The sequence below is a fragment of the Paroedura picta genome, chromosome 6, assembly GCF_049243985.1.
Source record: "Paroedura picta isolate Pp20150507F chromosome 6, Ppicta_v3.0, whole genome shotgun sequence".
NCBI classification, from domain to species: Eukaryota; Metazoa; Chordata; class Lepidosauria; order Squamata; family Gekkonidae; genus Paroedura; species Paroedura picta.
Genome location: NC_135374.1, coordinates 58,099,755 through 58,117,275, shown reverse-complemented (window position 1 = coordinate 58,117,275; position 17,521 = coordinate 58,099,755). Strand labels below are relative to the sequence as shown.

Genomic DNA, 17,521 nt, shown 5'->3' with positions numbered 1-17,521 from the left:
AGCTAGGGACCAAGGTTTTTCATTGTGGGTTCAGTCTTTCCAAATGGCCAGAATGGGTGCAAAGGGTGTGTTCATTTGCTGTATTTAGGAAGATGTATGAGGTGCTTTACTTTGTAGGAGAATAAATCTGGTTGTGTTTTTTTTACCTTTGTGATGATTTATGTTATGCATGGATTGTTCCACTGTACTTGCAATTTGTTGCTATGTAAGCTACTTTGAATCCAAGGATATAAATAATTTTAAAAGGCAGGATATAAATAATTTAAATAAATGTCTTGATTGACATTATAGTATCAATTTGTAATGGGGGGGAATCTGACAGTACAAAATAAAACCCTTAACCAGATTATTTTAAATCTGTATTATAAAATATGAGACTGAGTGAAGAGATAGAAGGTTATCTTTAACATTATAATTCTGGGACCACAAAAAACTCAAACTCTCTTCTCGCACAGGTTCCTCACCCTAATATCAGTCAAGAATGTGGCATTCCGTTTGTATAGGCTGTATGCTAAACATACTGCTTCCTAGGGCCACATTTTGTTACTTTAGGAATTTGTGTACCTGAATTTCAAACATGCCTGTTAAACCTTCCAATTTTGGTCATTCAATGGGGGAGTTAATGACGTTCCAGCTTCCAATCTCTTTTCAGGAGAGGGATAGAATGCTGGAGGGAAGCACAGCAGGAGTTCAGTTCAGCATCAGGGAGAGAGCAAGGAGAGCCCAGGTCTGGCTCAAGAGAAGGGCAGACAAATAGAAATGTCAGCTCTGCCTCCTGTGGTGTTCAGCAGAGGAATTGGCTGATAATGAGGTGATGAGCATCCTATCACTGGCAGTCTTTAAACAACAGCTGGACAGATACTTATCATGGAAGCTTTAGGTTGATCCTGCATTGAGCAGATCCTTCTCTCAGATGCACCTCATTAAAATTTCTCCCCCCCAGGCCTTTTGCTTCACTTCCACTGACTTGCCATTTCCCACACTTGTTAACACCAAGGATCTACTCTGGAGAGGGTACAAAGGCCTATTATTATTTATGTGAAGGCCTATTATTCATCTACATATACAAAACATAGGTGATTCAAAGGACCACGTGTATACTGTATTTGCTGGCGTATAAGACTACTTTCCCCCCTGAAAAACATGCCTCCAAGGGGGGGGGGATGTCCTATACGCCGGGTGCACTTCAGTTGGGATAGACATAGCTGCCCATAGTGGCCTCCCGATGTCCACCCGGTGCCCATAGTGGCCTCCCAATGGCCACCCACCTCATTCTACATACCATCCAGTATCGTGAGATATCCAGCGCAGCCGTGGTGAGTCATCAGCGTGGCTGCGGTGAGCATCAGCAGCAAGACAGGGGTGCCAGCTTTTCGGCGTGACCGGCCCGTTCTGCTCGGCGGGAAGCAGCGGCGCTCCGGCCCACCCCTTGTCTAAGCAGAGCTCGCTCATGCGCATTTGCGCACTAGCGCCGGTCACAGGGAGATGCAGGAGTGGGCCGGAGGCGCTGCGGTGGTGCTGCGGCCGTACAATGTTGACAAACTCTATATTTTGAATGGAAATGTTGGGGGGTCGTCTTATATGCCCAGTCGTCTTATACAACGGCAAATATGGTAACTCTTAGCTGTAAGTTGCTATTATATGTTCTATTTCATAGACTCAAATACATACTTGAACACCTGTTTCTTACTCCTTACTTACTCAGCATTGTTGTTGGATGAATCTTCTTCTTCATCTGGCTCCGATGTAGACAGACAATCACTAGAAAGAAGCAAATACATACTATAAACGTGTGCGTATATCTTTTAAAGCCCATGTTAACTCAATTTTATCTCATGAACTATAGGCTTCATAATCCACTGGCTCTTTTAAACACTGCTTGTGAAAGAGAATCCTTCCCGAATTCACAGTTTACAGAAGTTGACAACGACAGTCTGCGTTGATATCCTGTGCTTCCTTATCTGTCAACAATGAGAGGACAAGATATAGAATAATATATAAACTTACATAGTAAGTACTGTGTGAACTTTACCCAGAAAATGAGAACAAAGGCAATTTGGTTCACCTTTTGTATATTTGTTGAGTCAATACCAGAGGATTAGCAGAGTCTCTGTGCTGGCATAGCTGGCCCACCAAGTGGCAGCCTGGAGAAATACACACTTGGCCGGGAAGCCAAGCCCAAATCACAATCTGTTTAGCAGAGTCAGAGTTCAGTCCGGGTCCTAACATGTACTGAGGTAACCAAAGTCCAAGGAAGAGCCAAAGAGACAGAATCAAAGGAGCCAGCCAAGGAATATTGAAAGGGAACTCAACCAATCTAGAGCTCGTTGTACAACAGACTTTTTTTTTTTTTTGCACGGCAGGCTTTCCTGCTAGTCTGTAAACTACTGGAAGTGGTATAAATAATTGGTTAAGGCCTAAGTGGGAGGAGAAAGGGCCAGTCTAGGATAGCGGAAGGTGCTGATTGGCCCCTCGCCCGGACTGACAAGAATTCCAGTCAGTCTGGTAAGGGGCCAATCGGAAGATGTGAAGCGCCTTCCGATTGGGCCCTCACCAGGACAGACCAGAGTTCAATCCAGTCAGGAGACGCAAAGCGCCTCCCGATCCACCTACCCGGCCAGCCAGGGGCAATCTGGAGACATCACTGCCAGTCTGTTCCTGACCACCACAGGGAGAGGAGTAGGACTGCCAAGGGGGATGAGATCAGAGACTTGGACAAGCTGTGCCAGCTCTTTTCACCCCAAGGTCAAATGTAAATTGCCTCAGAACACTGACAGACCTGGCAGGAGGCTGGTGAGTGTGCTCCCCCCCCCCTTCAGGCCTGCTGGGAAGGAGCCTTTAACAGACCCTGATTGAGGCGTTTCCAAGAGCAATGCAGGGGAGCCTCAGGGTATGGAGGTGGGCATTCCTTTTGAGGGGGGGGGACTTTCCCCTTCTGCCAAACAGTTGGCTGACAGGGAGGCCACAGAAAAGCCCCTTCTCACTTAAAATACTGCTCTGGCAGGGGGTTAGACATGTGTATTTCTTCTTTGCAATTCTCTGCAGATTTGAGGCCACTGCACAGCGTTATTCTGCAGATGAAACTGGATGCTGTTGCGGAGGTTTTTTGTCTCCTGTTTCATCTGCACAACAACCCTGTGCAGTAGGCCTCAAGTCTTTCAATTCAACAACAACCTGTGTGGGAGGCCTTAAATGTTTCTACTCTACCACAACCCTGTCCAAAGTAGCCCTTTTTGCCTGGGGGGCTGATCTTTATACTATGAAGATGAGCTGCAATTCCAGGAGCTCTCCAGGCCCCACCTGGATGTTGGCTACCCCTGGGTTGGAAATATTCCTCGAGTTTTGGAGGTGGGACTTCAAAATGCTTCAGAGTCCAGCCTTTGAGGAGGCCGCGCTTCTAGGCCCGGGGGGGAAGGCTGCACCGCTGCCAGGGCAATCTATTATTACTAACTAGGGACCAACCCCTAACTAGGGAAGGAAGCCTTCCCCCCGGCCCCAAAAGAATACCTAGAGCCCTTTGTATTTACAACGGGCTTGGTCCCTAGTTAGTAATAATAGATTAAAATATCCCGTTGATGAGTACAACAATCTGTACATCAAATTCTAAACATGGCCCTATCCACAAATACTTAAATCTGCAGATCAGAGTGATGAAGAGAAAAAAGAGGTCTCAGATTTGAACTTTTAAACAAAAAGTTTATAAAGGAGGGGGTTAAATCACCCCCATACAGAAGAGTGTTATCTTCACTTGCAGTTGTGTGGACAGTTCACCTCTAGAATTCCTCAGTGGGTGAGCAGGCAAGACCAGGGGAGGAAGGACAGAAAGAGCCAGCCCCTCAAAGGGAACAGCAGAGGAGGAATAAGAGCTGTCGGAGAGAGCTAGTGGGGAGGATGGGACCCTTTGCATGGGGTAGGGGGATTAAACGTTCCGTCTTACAAGGACTAACTGCCACCAGAGGGAGTTCACAGTTCACAGGGGTCACGGCAGGGCAAGCTGCTTGGCCAGGGTGGGGGTGTCATCTACACCAGTGGTCCCTAACCTTTTTATCACCGGGGACCACTCAACGCCGGGGACCACTCACTGGGGACCACTCAACGCCTTTTATTGAGGCCCGGTGGGGGGGGGGTAGTTTACTCCTCTACTCTCAACCACTGCCCTAGTGCTCTCTGATCGCTATGGTAATGTTTAAACATCCCTTCAAAATAAGATACAGACACACCACAACAGTGAAGTGTGTTGTAAAGGGCTGGGGGGGATGAAGTAAAGGGCCGGGGGGGGGAGAAGGCGTCCTTCGGGGCCCACCTCCAATTAGTCGAAGGACCACATGTGGTCTGCAGCCCACAGGTTGGGGATCGCTAATCTATACAACAGCCTTGTGGGGTAGAACAAGATAGAGTGTTCATTTGTCTGGAGCAGCGGAAAAGAGCGAGATCGGCATGGTGGGACAAGAGGCAGGACTGAACTGAGAAACCCCGGGGAAAAAACCCAATTTATATACAATCATGAACAATGTATCTTCATACCATTGGTCAGTTTTGGTTTAATTTCTGTGAAAGAACACTTGCATAATTTTATGGTTGAGGGTCACCACAACATGAGGAACTGTATTAAAGTGTCGCAGCATTAGGAAGGTTGAGAACCACTGCTCTAGATGAAGAGCCAACAACTGTTGGGTATATGCCAGATGAAATTAAAAGTCATTATGTGCTGGCATAAGACACCAATAGAGGGAGAAAGATAAATCTCCCTGCGGAGGGAGTCCCCAAAATTTGGTGCCAAAACTGAGAAGGCCTTCTCTTAGGCTGTTACCCATCTAGTTTGAGATTATAGGGGCAATCAAAGCAGGGCCTCTGAAGGTGACTGGAATGTATGGGACATGGTGGTTCTTAAGGTATGTTGATCTCGGGTTGTACAGGGCTTTAATGGTCAATGCCAGCACCTTGAATTGTGCCCGGAAACAAATCAGAAACCTGCATTGCTAGAACAAGACTGGAGTGATATAGCTGCTATGACCCACTCAAGTTAACACTCTAACTGCAGCATTCTGTGCCAAACAAAGCTTCCAGAAAATCTTAAGGGCAACCCTACATAAAGTGTGTTGCATTAATCTAATTTAAAATTACCAGGATATGCACCACATTTTGTTAATCCTTATCCATTCCTAAACACATAAGTTTTCCCAGAGGGGAATTTCAAAGATGGGGGTTTCTGGCCCACCAGGTCCTTTGATTACCGTCCCCAGATCCTGGAACAAATCTCCTTTTGACTTTAACCCAATTACATCATTAAGAATAGTGCTAGTTGTAGTTGTCTTCTGCTCTTCCTCAGTAGCTAACAGGGTGCTCTCTGACCTGGAATTTACATCTTCCAGCATTGTATCCTTTTTTGTTTTAGGTTGTCTCATCATAGGATTTTTGAGGTAAAAGTTGATCCAGAGTGATTTACCATTGTTTTCTGCTGCACCATGCTAACCAGGGTTAGTTTCAGTGTCCGTTAGCTATTGTTCATGTCACTTTTCTCTACTCTTGCTGCCCAGTAGCTAGTGTTTCAAGGATTCTTCCATACCCATCACCATTGGTACTGCCCATTCTCTTATGCTGATGTGGCCATTGATCACCAAAGGCAGATGCATCTTAGTTTGGGATCTCAGCTGTGACCATTCTGCCTCTAGTTTAGACTCCTTACAGTATTACCCTCAGCTTCATTGACACACATAAACACCACACATCAAGATGTGCATTCAAGAGGGGGAAACTCTCTGCATGTTATTTTTAACACTTGGATAGAAAATCAAGGAAACAGGCTACTGCTTTAAATTTATAACAAGAAAAATGCTGGTATTCAAATAGTCATGTTGATTGATAGAGAGGTGACCCTCTCTCTTGACAGTCAATCCCTGGAACTGTTTCAGGTTGAGAAAATTATAGGAGGGAAGATTTAAATCCCCTCTCTTAATATGCCATTATCCAATCCAAATTGGGATTCTGCACTCCTAAAAATTCCAAGCACAGAATTCTCAAGTAAATTCTGATCAATAAAACTGGGGCAGACACACTGGGGCTTTTGTAATGTCGGTCCTTATATTATTTTATTTGCGCATCTTCCCTGTTTTCCACATAGCACTTTGTTTCAGGAATTTAAACAGCTAAGTTTAACTGATAATGATATAGTAACTTATTAAACTTTCATAATAATTTGCAAAAAATACAAACCCGAAACTTGTATACATCACACTGTAGTAGGTTGGTGCCAATGTATTATTTCCAGCCTCCCATGACAAAATGTACTCAAAATTCTGTGGTTTTATTGTCAGGTTGAGTGGTGATACTGATATTCCTAATGGGACAAAGCAGCAATTACTAATCTTAGCAAAAATTGGAAAAGTACAAATTCTATCCCCCCTGCAAGATTAGTATTAGTACACCCTTGGGTGCCTCGCCCTGCCTTGAACAAATATAATGCAGTCATTGCAATGAAAGTTGTACTGTTCTAATCCATACTAACTGAACTGGAAGCACAATTTTAAAGCACTGAAATTTTAAAAATGGAGAGAGGGAGTGCACATATAAACTAGGATTCACAGCATTTCCCCCTCCCAGTGCTCATACCCAAATTTCATTTTCAGCTACATTGGTAAGTAAATATAACACTGTTGTTTGCCTTGTTTTTCTTCTCAGTCTTTAGCTGACTATTGCCCCTTAAAAATCTGTATATTTATATTGTACTGCCACCTGTAAATCAGAATCATTTTACCAACAAAAAAAAACATTTTTTTTAATATTGAAAAACTGCTTGAGGAAGAGAGTAGCTTTCTGACCATAATGGCTTGCTGCCCATATTTATTTTATTTTATTTATGTATTCATTTGGCTTATATACCTACCCTCATTGTGAAGTTTCTGCTGTAAATAGGAAGAATGGGTTTTTCTTGAAGTTAAGCTGGTAAAGAAGATAGGTACACTTGCCCCAAACACAGTGGATTCACTTCTACTGTACATGTCTTTAGTTGCCCTTCTAAGCAATGGCACAGTAACTATTGATTTTCCGTTGCAAATACCACTGAAACGGTATTTCCCATTTAATGGGCCTTTCCAGGAGGTAAATTGTCCTTTCCTAAATATGTGATGTGTGGAGGCCATCACATATTTAGGAAAGCATGAATAACAGTTCTGTTTCGGAACACATTTTGAGGAAGGCAGGACATCAATATTTTAAATAAATATATACAATGACTAAAAGAACATTTATTCCAACTACAATTCTTTCTAAGCAAGATATTTAAAGTAGTTTGATAACACTTACCAGGTATACTGTACAAAACCCAAGTCATAGCACTGATGTATACTATAAATTAAAATGAAAATTTGTTTTAGAAACTCTTTTTAAAAAGCAATTCAGCACATAAAACAAACAACAGCTGTGTGTATACTACTGATTAGAATATACTTCCAACATAAAAAGAAACAGTACAGTACAGCAGTGGTCCCCAACCTTTTTATCACCGGGGACCACTCAATGCCGGGGACCACTCACCGGGGACGACTCAATGCCTTTTACTGAGGCCCGGTGGGGGGGTAGTTTACTCCTCTACTCTCAACCACTGCCCTAACGCTCTCTGATCGCTATGGTAATGTTTAAACATCCCTTCAAAATAAGATACAGACACACCACAACCATGAACATAACGAACATTTTATTTTCATGGAAATTTTAACTCATGACAATGACAAATCAATGGGAACCCTGAGCTTGTTTCTCTGCAATGAGATAGTCCCATCTGGGAGTGATGGGAGACAATGACACCCAAAGTGTGTTGTAAAGGGCCAGGGGGGATGAAGTAAAGGGCCGGGGGGGGGGGAGAAGGCGTCCTTCGGGGCCCACCTCCAATTAGTCGAAGGACCACATGTGGTCCACGGCCCACAGGTTGGGGATCGCTACAGTACAGGATCCAGAATTAAAGTGTTCTAGCCTTCATTTCAAAAGAAAAAAAAGAGAGTTTTAGGCCCCATGTTTGTATCATAGAGTTTGAAAATGAGTATTAGGTGATAAAAAGATCCTTGGAATGATATCAGCTCCTCAGCTTGGTGTGAGAGGTATCTATATCCTGTTTTTCTCCATAGCTTCTTTTATTTGCCCTCCTCAGTGGCATATTTTATGAAGTCTTACAAATTATTATTTCAGCTCCTTCCTGGCAATCTCAATTCTTCTCAGTTTTCAGGTTTCTAAATATAATGCTATGAGAACAGTGGGTTATTGTATCTTTTATTGTAAATTTGATTGTATGTTAAGAATATTGGGATGTTTAGAAATCTTATGGGATGTTTTTATGTGATGTGAACTGCCGCGAGATAGCTTGCTGGGAGTGGCAGTATACAAATCTAATAATAAATACATAAGTGAATAAATGATTATACATAATGTTTAATTGTATAATTTATTCTATGAGCATCAGTTTCTTCCAGGCAGAGTTTGGATTTCTTTTGTTGACATGTTTGCCTGGTCCTGACCATTTCACAGAAACAACTGCAATCAATTAATGCGTTCCTATAAGTGAAATATGGGGAGCTTTGTTCTATCATGTAATTTTTCTTTAAGAATCTAAACTAAAAACATCACCATTCTCTGTGAGAGTAACCTCTAATCAGTTTCCAACATTATGAAAAACAGCTGTCTGTGCAACTGCTTCAACGAGGAACTGAGCATAATTTATACAAAATCCTCATAGATTCTTTTTGGGTCTGCCTTTCCTCCACACTTCTCCCTTTGCTTTACACTTCCTCTCTGTCTCACTCATGATAAAGTTCACTGGTGCTGAAGCCGATTGTCTAGTGGAAACAGACAATCCTGCAGTTGCCCACTGCAACTCAAGAGGCCCTGACTTCTCCTTCTAGTGATACTTTCAGAATGTGCCCATGACGTTTCATTGAAGATTACAAGCACTACATGTTATACCCAGAAGTGGGTGAAGAAGCACACTTGAGTTTTCACCTCATTGCAAACAATGCAGAATGGAGGCAGGGTACTCACATCTTATGTTGCTCACGTAATTTTACTGCATACAGAGAAATTGCCACTCCCTGCTTCTGTTTAGTCTTGGAACTATCACTGCTGTTTCTGAAGCACTCCCTCTCTTGAGGTCAACTTATAAAACAGAGTAAGCATGTGGCATACTGATCAAAAGTGTGGAAACAAAAGGCAAAGGAAGTTTTGGTCATATAGAAAATGAATACAGGTATCATTTCACTAAAACAGAAATCAGTGTGGTATAGTGGATAGAGTGTTATACTAGAAACATGGCATGGAGTTGTGGAGCTCCCTGGGAAACCTTCGGCTAATGAGGAAGATTTAGACAAAAATCTACCTCACTGCATTGTTGTGGGGATTAAAGGAGGGGGCAACCACATGTATTGCCCAGAGACCCTTGACAGAAGGGCAGGGCAAAAATGTAACAAACAAACAGAACTCTGTTTCTTATTATAATAGTTGGGTCATGTACCTGGATATATCAGGTGTTTGTCTGAGGCTAGGCAGGGAAGATCTATTGGGCCCCTCCTCTGTGTACCCGCCGAGGCATCAGGTCTACTGGGGTGGGGGCCTGTTGACTTGGATTATTGGGGTATTGGGAGGGTTGTTAGATTGGTTTCATTGTATCATTTTACTGTGATTTTTACTATTGTACATGTCCCTGAGCTGGCTGACCAAGCACATTGGTAAACATATACAATTAATTAATAATAATAATAATCACAATTTCCTATTTAATATTTGTGAGATGGAATAGATAGCAGAAGATTAATAAGATGTTTTCCCTTCATCTTCTCTAAATTCTTCAAAACTATACATCTATACCCAGAGTATGTATTCGAGAAGTGGGTACAAATGATCCCACACTAAAAAGGCCATGGACAACATAAGTATCTTCTTAACCACATTTTCCTTTCTCATTCTCAGAGTCTTTTCATAACAAGAAAAATGTACCACAGAACTCTGGTAAATTGCAGCTGCTAAAAAACCTACATGAAAACAACTAGAAGAGACTGCGGCCTTATTCCAATGGCTCTCTCTTCTCTATAGACATGGCATACACTGGCCAATCTCACTAAACTTTACTATCACTGTCCTCTCACTGAAATGAAATGATAAAATCAGAGTCCAGTAGCACCTTTAAGACCAACAAAGATTTAATCAAGGCGTGAGCTTTCGAGTGCAAGCACCCTTAGTCAGACTATGATCTTCCTACATGACAGGGAATATATAGCAAAAATCAATTCTGTTACATCTGTGCCACAACCAGATACAGCCAATTATAATCCTTTGTCAAAACAGCCAATGAATTCAGTGTACTTTACAAAGAGAAACCAAAGTGTTGCTGGTAGAGAGATCAAAGGCTGTCACCTCTCCATATGTTGCTTGCTCCATACAACTGTGAGACATTCCTCCCAGGGAATTGCTGGTCACTTCCCAAGGACAGGGAGTCAAACTCAAAATTCCATTACAATGCCATATCCTACAGTCATATTATCACAAATAAAATACACAGTGAGGAATATGGATACACAAGTTGAACAAGGTTAGCATGAATAAAAAAAGCCTTTGTCTCTATTGAGTCCTGGGTATGTCATAGTATAGAGTTTTGTAATAACAGTCACATAATCCCAATTAAAATAAATTGTGAGGAATGTGGAAACAAAAGTTACATAAGGTTAGCATGCATAATGAGATAAAAAACCTTTGTCCTTGTTGAGTCCAGGGTATGTCAAAGTATTGAGTGTTGTAATAACTTGCATTTCTGCAATCTCCCTTTCTAGCCTGTTCTTGAAGTTTCTTTGTAAAACAACAGCTACTTTTAAGTCCCTTATAGCAGTGGTTCCCAACCTTTTTATCACCGGGGACCATTCAACACCGGGGACCACTCAATGCCTTTTACTGAGGCCCGGTGGGGGGGGTAGTTTACTCCTCTACTCTCAACCACTGCCCTAATGCTCTCTGATTGCTATGGTAATGTTTAAACATCCCTTCCAAATAAGATACAGACACGCCACAACAACGAACATAAGGAACATTTTATTTTCATGGAAATTTTAACTCATGACAATGACAAATCAATGGGAACCCTGAGCTTGTTTGTGTTGTAAAGGGCCGGGGGGGATGAAGTAAAGGGCCGGGAGGGATGAAGTAAAGGGCCGAGGGGGGGAGAAGGCATTCTTCGGGGCCCACCTCCAAATTAGTCGAAGGACCACATGTGGTCCACGGCCCACAGGTTGGGGATCGCTACCTTATAGAATGTCCTGGAAGGTTGAGGTGTTCTCTTACAGGTTTTTCAGTCTTGTGGCTTTTGATGTCAGATTTGTGTCCATTAATTCTTTGGCGGAGGGTTTGACCTGTTTGCCCTATGTCTCTTTGTTGGTCTTAAAGGTGCTACTGGACTCTGATTGTGCTACTTCAGACCAACACGGCTACTCATTTGAAATGAAATGAATACATGATAAAAGGGCATGCCTCTGACAACCCGCTGCCGATACACTCGCTCCCTGGACCTGCATCGCCACCAAGGCGCTCACCGCACCTCAACACTACAGCCTGCCTGGCCGACAAGCACACTTCTCCCTCTACTTCCTCCAAGGCCTGATGCTGGGAATGGCTGCCAGCGGCCTGTGCGGCTCCTGCGCCGCCCCAGCTACCGCCCCATGCACCACCACTCCTCTCTCCGAGCGCGGGCCGCAGCACCTGAAACCTCCTGACACAGCCACCCTGTTCCGACCGCCACCAGGCCCCTTGACAGATGCCCCTGGCTGCCCGCTACCTCCAACATGCCGCTGCCCCTCCAGCCGCGCCCGGCCACTGAGCCCGCCCCATCCGCCACACAATCAAAGGCCACCTGAAACTGCCCGCTGCAGAGGCGTCCTGTCCCACCACTTCCGCGCCTGTCCCACCGCCACGACACCCCGAACGCTGCCAGGCCTTCAGGTACATTCCCCCCACTTCCCCCTCTTTCTTGCATGGCCCACTAACACCTGAATGCTTTTCTGCTAGTTTAACAATAGAACACTGCACGCAGTAGGTTAGAATGTACTTCTATGAAAACACAGTTTTGCCGTGACTTTGAATGCCATCCTAAGTAGGGTCACTCCACTTTAAGCACATTGATCTCAGTCGGTGCTGAGTCAAACCTACATTAAATGATTTCTAACAAGTCAAGCTGGGGTTTCCTGGATCTGCCTCACTTTCCCTGCAGTATCATTAGAAACTGTATCATGTAGTCTGGCTATTTGGAAGGGTATAACTGCTTAGGCAGTGTTGAACTACTTCATAGCATCAGATTCATCTAACAGAAAAGTTTTTTGCCAAGAGAGTTCACATGCCACATGGCAAATGGGATGCATCAGTTTGATTTTAGAAATACTGGATTTCCTGTGAGGAAAAAGACCCACTAATATATAACATTGTGTTATTAGAATGTACCTTTCCCCCTCTTTGAATCTGCCCTCAGACATTAGAGCCAAATCTCCATATAAACATAAGGCAGACAGGCCAATAAACAGGAACAGGAAATCTGGCAAACATGTCTGGATGCAATATTTGTTCTTTACCAAGAACAATTTGTCAACTAAAATACTTAAAAACAAAATCGTGGTGTATTAATTCACTATCCATTCATATATGCAGTTAAAGCTATAGAAAAACAACTTCATGGGCTCTTCCATCTGGATTGCAGTCATGGCTCTGAGGAAAGGGGTTTAAATATAATAAATAAATATAATAAATAAATCCCTCCTCGCTGCTGGTTTGTGAGTGAAACTCTGAAACTGGTAGTGAAAAGAAGATAGACACCTATATTGTACCTGGCTTTCCACACTTTCTAGCTGAAGCAGCCTGGAGAGAGCATTTTTGATTGAGGCAATGAATGAGCTGAGAAGTTGGTCTACCTCAGCTTGTGGGGGTGCCAACAACCGGGAGACAAAAATACACTGTCTTTTTAACAGACACTAAATGGGGTATTATTTATGAGATTATGTTGTTTACCTCCATGCTATTTGGACACATTAACATTTGATTAAAAGGAGAGGATATTTTTTATTCAGGGCGTTGGCAACCCTACCCACTGCTGCCTTTTTTCCAACTCATCTGGGATTACAATCTCAGATTCACCGTATAAGGTTCAGTGTGGTTTGTAGTCACTTCTATTTTTTTTCCTGTCAGAAATATCAGATATTTCATTCAGAGTGGAAAAGTCTGAAATAACTATAAGCATTTATTTCTGTCCTTATGTTATACTGCATAATTTAAACTTTCAAATTGGCACATGAAATCAGTTGTGACTGTGAAAGATTCTTCCTTGTCTTGAATTTAAGGAAGTTAAAAAATGTTGACTTTGGTGTTCTTCTACCACATCCTTTAACATCTTTTCCTTTACTCCCACATTTTGTAGTTAACTTCCCGGATTATGAAGAATTCTTGGGAACTTAAAAGCTTGTACTCATTATTTTGTGGTTTTATTTTGGTTGGTCTAAAAATAAAAAAGGTATTGCAGGATGGCTAATTTTGGATTTCACCCCCTCCTCTGGGGATCAATAAGGCTACCTACAATTCTTTGTACAACATATACTATTTGTATACTGATGAAAAACAGCTGTTGTTTAAACTGTTAAGTTGGTATAAGAAGATTTTACGAACGCAGAATTCTAACAATATAATACTTAGGTCTGAACTCACCAAATCTATAGATGTGCAATGGTCCCAAGAAAAATGCCATCATAATTTAAAAGTGCATCCTACTGACCAAGTGCTGATAATACTTCTGCATCTGCAACTATAACAAATGAAACTTGTATTGTTATTCCAGATAATTTCATTTCCATAACATGATCTAAATAACTATCAGACTTAGAGTGCTACTGTACATTTTAGCTTGAGATTTCCCATTTCTGCTCACAGTAGCATATTGATTGTACTTGGTTGAATTATAGCGGATCTGTTTCTAGGGATCAGGGTGTATTTCATCTTGAAACATCCAGTATTGAAATACCCACTAAAATTAGATTAAGAAACCCACCACACACTTTAAAATCCTGTTTATATAGAAGTTTTGAAACACTGGTCTACTTGCAACAGAAGTGCTCTTAGTCATTCATGATGAGCTGTCATTGCCTCAGAGAAAGACACACATTGAGTCTTCTATTCTCTATGCAAAATATAAAAAATGAATTTGCTTGCTCAATATGCTGATGCTGTTTCCTATTCAGAAAGACTGCTTCCACATGGTGATTCTCCATGTAGCTTTCCTTGCCACTGTAAGTGCAAAGCCATTCACATTTGCAACTGGGCATCTACACAGCTTTCCAAGGACTTTCCTTGCCTCAGTTCCCATAGCTGCCCTATGACAGGCAAAGACTTTTTTTTAAAGAGGTAACTGACATATTGCCTTAAAAAAAAGAGGTAATTGACATGTTGCTATAGTACAATACATGAACACATGAATCTGCTTTGCTTCCTACTGAGTCAGACCATTGGCCTGTCAGGGTCAGCACTGTCTTTTTTGACTGGGGACCTGAGTCTAAGCAAGGAAGGTGGGTTATAAATGAACAAATAAGGAAGTAAATAAATGTAAGCTCTCCAGAGACTGAGACAGAGGTCCTTGATCTACTTGATCCTTTTAGATAGATATGCCAGGGACTGAATTTAGGATCTTTTGAATCCAAAGCAGATGCTCTGCCCCTCCCTAAACAGATTACAAATATATCAGTTTACTCAGCTTCAAGGAGAGCAAGATTGCTTCTGTACATGTTCTGGTTTGTTATCCAAATGTTTTTTTTTAAATGTATTTTTAAAATTATCCTGAACTGTCCTACTTTCTGAGTTAGTGCCAATCTCTCTCAAATCTGATTTGATAGGATCTTTTGAAAAGATTGCAAATAAGTGAGTCTGCATGTTGTGTGTTCAAGTAGGTTTGGATTTTTGATGGACCTGCCCACACTGGTGTCATAGTCATTGCCTCAGTACCCCTGCAGCCACTATTTCCCTCCTGTGCCAATGGATAGTTTTCCTGTTTTTTAAAAATCGGCAATCTATTGCCAGGATCTACTAATTCTTCTGAGTGCCCAGACTTACATTTTAAAGCAGCAACACGACCACACAGTGAATTAGCAAGACAGCCTGGAAATAAAAACCCTGTTAGGTCCAATGTGGAATAAAGGCAAAATTGCGACTGACCAACGAAAAAGCACACTGACAAAATTCCCATGTGGATGCTTCATTAGCAGTGCGAAGTTCTCTACATTTGTAACTGCAATAACGGGAAACAGAAAAACCTGGAATCTTTCCATGCACTGCTAGAAAATGTGATTACATGGAAAGAAATGGCACTCTATAGGGTTCAGATAAAGGCCAGTGAGGGGATCGTGGCGCTGACGGAATAGGCCAAGCTTCCCTGCTCCCGTCAGATCCCGGAAGCTAAGCCGGGTCGGCCTTACTAGTACTTGGGCGCGAGACCACCGAGGAAGTCCAGGGGGCTCCGCCGAGGCAGGCGCCGGCAGTCCCCCTCTGAACGCCTCTTGCCTTGAGCAACCCCCCCCCCCCCGCGCGAGCGCCATAGAGCCCTTGGGGCGGCACACCCGACGTGACTGGTCTCCCTGCTGCGCCTGAGAAGGGCCAAGAGGCGGGGCTGCGAGGCAGACTCGGCCGGCCCGCCCTTCCCTGCCGTGCTGGAAGAGGTGGCCAGTCTCCCGCCGAGTCCACGAAGGTTGGGCTTTGCGCCCACGATTCGCAGCCGGGCCTGGGAAGAGCCCCGAAGGGCAACTGGGCGCGGTCTCTGGGGCCCGCTCCGCATCTCTCCCGCCGCCTGCGCTCTCCGGTGTCGGCCCCTTTGCGCGAAGCAGCGTACCTGGACGCCAGCTCTCTCCCCGCCCTCTCTCCGCCTTCGCCGGGACCGCGGCTGCGGCTTCCAAGGCCGCGGTGTCCCTTGTCCAGGCGGGCAAACCATCGGTCAGCTAGTCGCCTCCGCAGCGGCTCCTCGGGTGAAAACGAAAGCAAAGAGCGCGCGGAAGGCGGATCTTGCGGACGCAGCGAGGCTCGGCTTAGCGAGCGGGGAAACGGCGCTGATTGGAGGCTCCGGGAAACCCCCCGCGAGTGGAATGAGCCGCCGCCCCCCTGGTCGCCGCCGCCGCCGCCGCTCTCCCTCCCCTCCCCTCCCCTCCCCTCCCCTCCGACAGCGACCAGAGGACCCGGACGCTTGACGGAGGAGCCCGGCCACCGTCTAGGAGTCGCATTAGGCGACGTAGGGATTCACTTTTCACAGTCTCCTTGGAGGAGTGCAAGTATTTTCTGGGATACGGGTGCGTTCCCTTCATATGCGTGCCCAATAGTACACCCACCCACCCACCCACCTCCTCCTCCACTGGGAAAGCTGGGGTGGAGATGGAGGCTGCAGCGCCTGCAGCACGTGTTCTTGTAACCAGGCACCACATGAGGAGACCCCATAGTTCATGTGCGAATATGACTGTGGCATCAAGTGGAAGAGGGAGGGCACACACAATCGATAAAGTGTAAAGAGAATCTAGTTTACATGCAACATAGTCCCATTGTTCTTAACAGAATAGATTTGCCAATGAGCCATTCCAAATGTTTCAGATTTCTACCTAAGCTTGGATCCATTCGCCCTCCAAGGAGACTTCTTCCAAGGTCTCTTTCTTCGACAGAAGAAAGTTGTGAGAAGTTTCCTTAGATTGCAGAAAGGTTTCAAATTTGAAGGTGCGATATAAAAGGGGTAGGTGTGTTATAAAAATATAAATAAATAATGGTATGATAGGATCCATCCCATTGGATGATGTAGCCCCCTTTTCTATGGGGGGAGCATGCTATCTACAATTCTCCCACCATGTGGTTGCCATTTTGTGCATATATAAACTTATGTCTGGCTACACTGACAGGGTCTTGGGATTGACTTTCCCTTCAGCCTCCTTTCTGGCATTGGCCTAGTAGGATGAGCCTCTGTCTGTCTTCACAGTGGGGATTTCCTGTTACTATGTTATTGTTATTAAGTGATTTTAAACATACACAAAACCTTTAATTCAACTAGAGAACATGGAATACCAACTGAAATGTAAGGACTGTGAAAGACCATTGAGGTATCATTTTCTTTCTGTTTCTTTTCATTTCACCTTTTCATTTCACCTTTGGAGAATGGTGCCATCTGCTGCATGTCAATGGACACTTTGTATCATACTGGTTAATAAGAGTGGGTTGCAGCATTTAATCTTCCCTTTTGTCTTTTTTCATTTGCTGCTTTTTTTTAAATTTCACAAACCTCCAATTTAAAAACTGTTTTTTTTTTTTTGCAAAGCTGGGGCATTTTTCAGGTGTAGAAAGATCTTTCTGTTCATGATTCCGGTCTCCAGAGTTAAGAATCCACAGATTTGGCTGTGCTGTTAATCAGTTAATCAGATATATCAGATATATCAGAGATATATCAGAGATATATCAATTCTCCATCTTTTTTTTTTCCTAATGGGGAATTCACAGTATA

The 17,521-nt window shown here is 43.6% G+C and overlaps 1 protein-coding gene across 5 annotated transcripts in view; it reads right to left on the bottom strand.

The window, feature by feature from the left end:
* IFNAR2 (interferon alpha and beta receptor subunit 2) overlaps positions 1 to 16,082 on the bottom strand; it is a 29,025-nt gene extending 12,943 nt beyond the window's left edge. The window contains exons 1-6 of one of the 5 annotated variants that reach the window (XM_077342581.1): positions 15,881 to 16,081; positions 15,109 to 15,153; positions 13,714 to 13,810; positions 7,303 to 7,344; positions 6,214 to 6,337; positions 1,702 to 1,761 (exon numbers count right to left, since the gene is read on the bottom strand). In XM_077342581.1, the coding sequence (XP_077198696.1) occupies positions 1,702 to 1,761; positions 6,214 to 6,337; positions 7,303 to 7,344; positions 13,714 to 13,756 (269 nt within the window). In that variant the 5' untranslated portion in view covers positions 13,757 to 13,810; positions 15,109 to 15,153; positions 15,881 to 16,081. Of the gene's footprint in view, positions 1 to 1,701; positions 1,762 to 6,213; positions 6,338 to 7,302; positions 7,345 to 9,027; positions 9,171 to 10,395; positions 10,508 to 13,713; positions 13,811 to 15,108; positions 15,154 to 15,880 lie in introns of those variants that run through there. The other 4 variants (XM_077342580.1, XM_077342582.1, XM_077342583.1 and 1 more) reach the window with 4 other exon arrangements.
* Positions 16,083 to 17,521: the final 1,439 nt, after the last annotated feature.